At 39.0% G+C, this 4,123-nt stretch overlaps 1 protein-coding gene across 1 annotated transcript; it reads right to left on the reverse strand.

Moving 5' to 3' along the window:
• Positions 1 to 2,244: 2,244 nt before the first annotated feature.
• Positions 2,245 to 3,675, reverse strand: LOC137281086 (uncharacterized). The gene has a single exon (XM_067812223.1). The coding sequence runs from the start codon at positions 3,673 to 3,675 to the stop codon at positions 2,245 to 2,247; it is 1,431 nt and encodes a 476-aa protein (XP_067668324.1).
• Positions 3,676 to 4,123: the final 448 nt, after the last annotated feature.

Raw genomic sequence — 4,123 nt, forward strand, 5'->3', positions numbered from 1 at the left:
AGCAGAACCAGCAAGTAACTTTAGCTTAGCTGAAAACTCAGTAGCTCATACCCTGTAGTCGCATTGTCTATTGCATTTTCTTAGGCCCTCGATCTCCAGATGCCTCTGAGGGTGTCGCCTGATACTCGGTGGATGCGTTGATAATACATTTGTTACAAAGAAATACAATGAACTCATATGCATACAGAAGGAAAAATGGATGCTCATGTTGTTGATCACTGGATTGTCTGGTCCAGACTCGATTATTTACAGACCGCTGGAATATTGCTGAGTGTGGCGTAAAACTAATATCCCTCACTTTAATATTTTTCTTCTATATTATTACCTTACATAAACTATATGTAGCGAATTTCGAATGGACCAAGTATAAGTCTGAATGTATCTGAACAAACCATGGAACATGTTTACATAGATAACCTTAAAACCTGAGTGAAATATTAAAAATTAGAAACAGCTTACAACCAGCCCACACCTCCAGTCGTGACCTACATGTCCAGGCTCGCCTACATCTCCGATGGAGTGACCTACATCTCTAGACACCTGCTACATTGACCTTATGCTAGTTCATTTGTACTATATACCCTCTGTACAACAACCAAATCTCGGCAATACATCTCTTGTCAACCAAGATTCCTGATTAACACTTACGTTGTAAAGTACCTTGCACAGACAAGACGTTGATTAAATTTGATCGGCTTCCTGAAGTTAATAGAAAAAGTGACGGCTAAATAGTTTAAATCTTGATTTAATAATCTCTAGTGATCACGATTGGATTTGGAGATTTGCCTTGAGGATAAATAAAATGTTATCAAAGCTTATTTTCTAGGTCGAGCTACTGTTCTGGTTGGGAAAACTGGTGCTATAGTTAGGTGGATGGTTTTACTGTTGCAGCATTCTAAAGTTTCCTGATCAACATATATTCAACCACTTGTGTTAACGTCTTAACGCATTTCAAACACCGGTATTTATGATATATTCATTTTTTACAATCTTTTTTGTATTTTTTTAACTTCATCAGAAACATTGAATCACATCGTTTTCAACAACGAAAAATTTGCAGTATCGTGTAGGATACTACCTCACTTTAACACAACACAAAACAGTATCGTGTGGGACAGCTCCTTCCTTCAGCTCAACACAAGGAAGCGTCGCACTCGATACCCCACACTTCAACATAAAATGCCACATTGCATATGATACCATCACAGCAGCAGCAGGTACAGTATAGCACGGCTTTAACAAAACGCATCGCATGTAGTTGTCTCCCTTGTCATTTGACAAATGACGTTTCTGAGGTCCAGCACGACTATTATTGTGTTACAAATGTCATGCATGGCATTAATCCCACTATCAATCGTAAAAGTAATCGTGTGGCAAGAACTGATCAGTCGAAGAGATTCGTCCATAATAAACGGTAATAGATTTCAGGAGTACAGAAATGGTTCAAGTAACTGTGCCTTCCAATTAATAAAAATGACTAGCAAAAACGATGAAACGTTCAAGGAGAATATCTATTCTTCTGCAGCAGGCCGTCAATCGAAAAAGCATGAGGAAATGGATGATTTCGAGAGATGTAATGGCAGTTTCGACAAGAAACTAACAAAATTGTTTTTCTCAAGATAAGTTGCAATTTCTAATCAATTCCATTTGTGACCCTGGTTTTACATAACCATGCACATTTTACGCAATGAGTCACCTGTAGCTTAGGACGTGCTTTTGTCGAGGCAGAGTTTAGAACAACCGATCAGGTCACATTGATGTTGAGGGCGTGTTATTAGGGCTGTAACGATGCGTCGATGCATCGATGGATTGCAGTTGGTGAGTCTCCGATAGCAATTACTCGATGGTACAAACGACAGACCATCAATGCATCGATAGTATATGTCACTATCGATGGTTTAGTAACTGACTTTCGTTGATAGATGCGCAGGGCAAAATATAGGAAGTACCAGCTTCGTTCACTTTGACTGACCTGCCTACCCCAAATTAGGCCTTTGTGGATCCAACTCTATCATTTGGTGTAATTTTTAACCTTGAATGTGTAATCAAATCTGATCATCATGATAATGTGTTTAAGTAACTAGATAGTCACTACATGAGTGCATGTAATCATGTACTGTATAATACTGTTAATATAGTAGATATATTTTGATACTTATAAAGAAAACACAAATGTTATTTCATACCTTTATTTCTGGATGTAAGCCTTGCCTCTGTAAGTCTCAGTCTCTAAAAATGCTTAAGTTAGTCATACTTCTTCAGAGACTCATAATAGGCACTCTTGAGCCTTCTGAGCTTCTCAGGTGTATAGCGATTGTTATGTGGTTCAGTCTCACTGGCCTTTATCTGCAGTAAGCCAAGAGAAGCCCTTTGGTAGGTCTTGTTCTTCCTTACCACAGAAAATACTCGTTCGCAGGCAGCATTGCTGTGTGGAATGGTAAGTATGCCAAGCATAAACTTGGACAGATTGCTGAACATCATCTCATCTGTGGCATCCTTGACCTCACTCAATCTGACCCATTTCTTATCCATTCTGTCTATCTCCAAAAGTGCCTTGGGTAGTTCATAGGACTGGTAAGTGGTGTACTCCATTTCTCGTGTATCCAGAGAGCATCCTACTGGCACCAAGCATGGGTATTTCTTCTGGAAGTACTGAAGATCTGACAATGATTTGTGTAACTGGAGGTCAATGTCAGCAACCTCAGCATGTGACAGCAGAGTGTCAGTCAGTGGGAACTTCTGTTTTATGTACTTACATGATGCAACATAAAACAGTCTGGCATTAGCATAGAATTCCTCAATTCTGCTGTCTCTCAAGTGCATTTCTGTCTTCATAGATATGAACTTCCTTGCTTCTTCTCCAATTAAAACTTCACTAGCTGGCTTCAACAGCTTCTCATCATCCAGTGAAACTTCAGTTACATGTACTGAGTGCATTCCAGCAGGAGTGATGAAACGCACAAGCAGATCCCTCATCAACTTTGTCAGGATACTTTGCAACTTGTGAATGGGTGGTGCCTCATTCTGTAGCTTGACATTCACTTGATCAAATGACTTCATGGCATATTTCAGGAACAAGCAATATAGTTTGTTTGTTGGGGACTTGAAAAATGTCTCTAACCTTTCTGCTTTGGACAACTGAGGTGCACATGATTTCATGTCTTTGTTTTCATTACCTGATGTAGTAGGAACTTTTGAGTTTGGTTTCTTTGATGGTGGGTTTGTGCTTTTAGATTTTTGACCTTTTGTGACTGATTTACTTGACATTTTGACTGAAGCAGATTCACTTTTAGAATGTTCTTTTTGTGTCTTCTTTCTTGCATTTTCCCTTATGGTGTTGGCTTCTTCGTGAAAGAACTGCTTCAATGCATTCCAGTTTTCTAAGACCCGATCCAGAGACTTGCCTATACTCAGCCATCTGGTTGAAACATGTCTCAGTATCGTCTTATGTTCAACATCGTACAGTTTCTGCCACTCTCCTAACCCACTGAGCCGCTTACTTGACTTATCAAGATAATAGTATATATCCACTAGAATTTCATCTATGTTGAATGGCAACTGTGATGCTCCCTTTTCAGCAGCCAAATGAATCAAGTGGCATGGGCATCCAGATAAATGAAGTTGGGGTTGTTTGTCTAACATGAAAGCAAATACTCCCTTCTTTTTGCCAGTCATTACATAGGCATTGTCCAATGCTAGTGATAGTTTCTCCAAGGAATGTTGTTGCTTTCTATTTCTTGACAAATCAAGTTGAAAATATTCTCACCACTTGCAGCCACATCTCTCAATACTGGAACTGACAGTAATTCCTTCTTCACACCTGTACTATCAGCAAAAGATATCACTAATGGAAACTGTTTATCGTATTCATCATTGCTGCCATCTGTTGCTACACTGAATGGATTTGTCTTCAAAGAATTAATCAAACTTATTCTCACATCATGAGCAAGTTCTTTAACAATTGCAGTCGTTTTGCTTCTTCCACATTCATAATTTTTGGCAATTTCAGAATCTGGGAAAGCCACTTTGACTGCTTTGGTGATAGAATCTGCTGCTGATAATGGTAAGTTCAGCTGAACTAACAAATGGCTAAATACTGATTCAGCTTGTGTAACTTTGTAAT

This window comes from Haliotis asinina, chromosome 4 (genome assembly GCF_037392515.1).
Source record: "Haliotis asinina isolate JCU_RB_2024 chromosome 4, JCU_Hal_asi_v2, whole genome shotgun sequence".
Classification (NCBI taxonomy): domain Eukaryota; kingdom Metazoa; phylum Mollusca; class Gastropoda; order Lepetellida; family Haliotidae; genus Haliotis; species Haliotis asinina.

Bases quoted from the DNA above. Each gene is read 5' to 3' on its own strand.
- LOC137281086 (XM_067812223.1), bottom strand. From the start codon at position 3,675: ATGACTGGCAAAAAGAAGGGAGTATTTGCTTTCATGTTAGACAAACAA.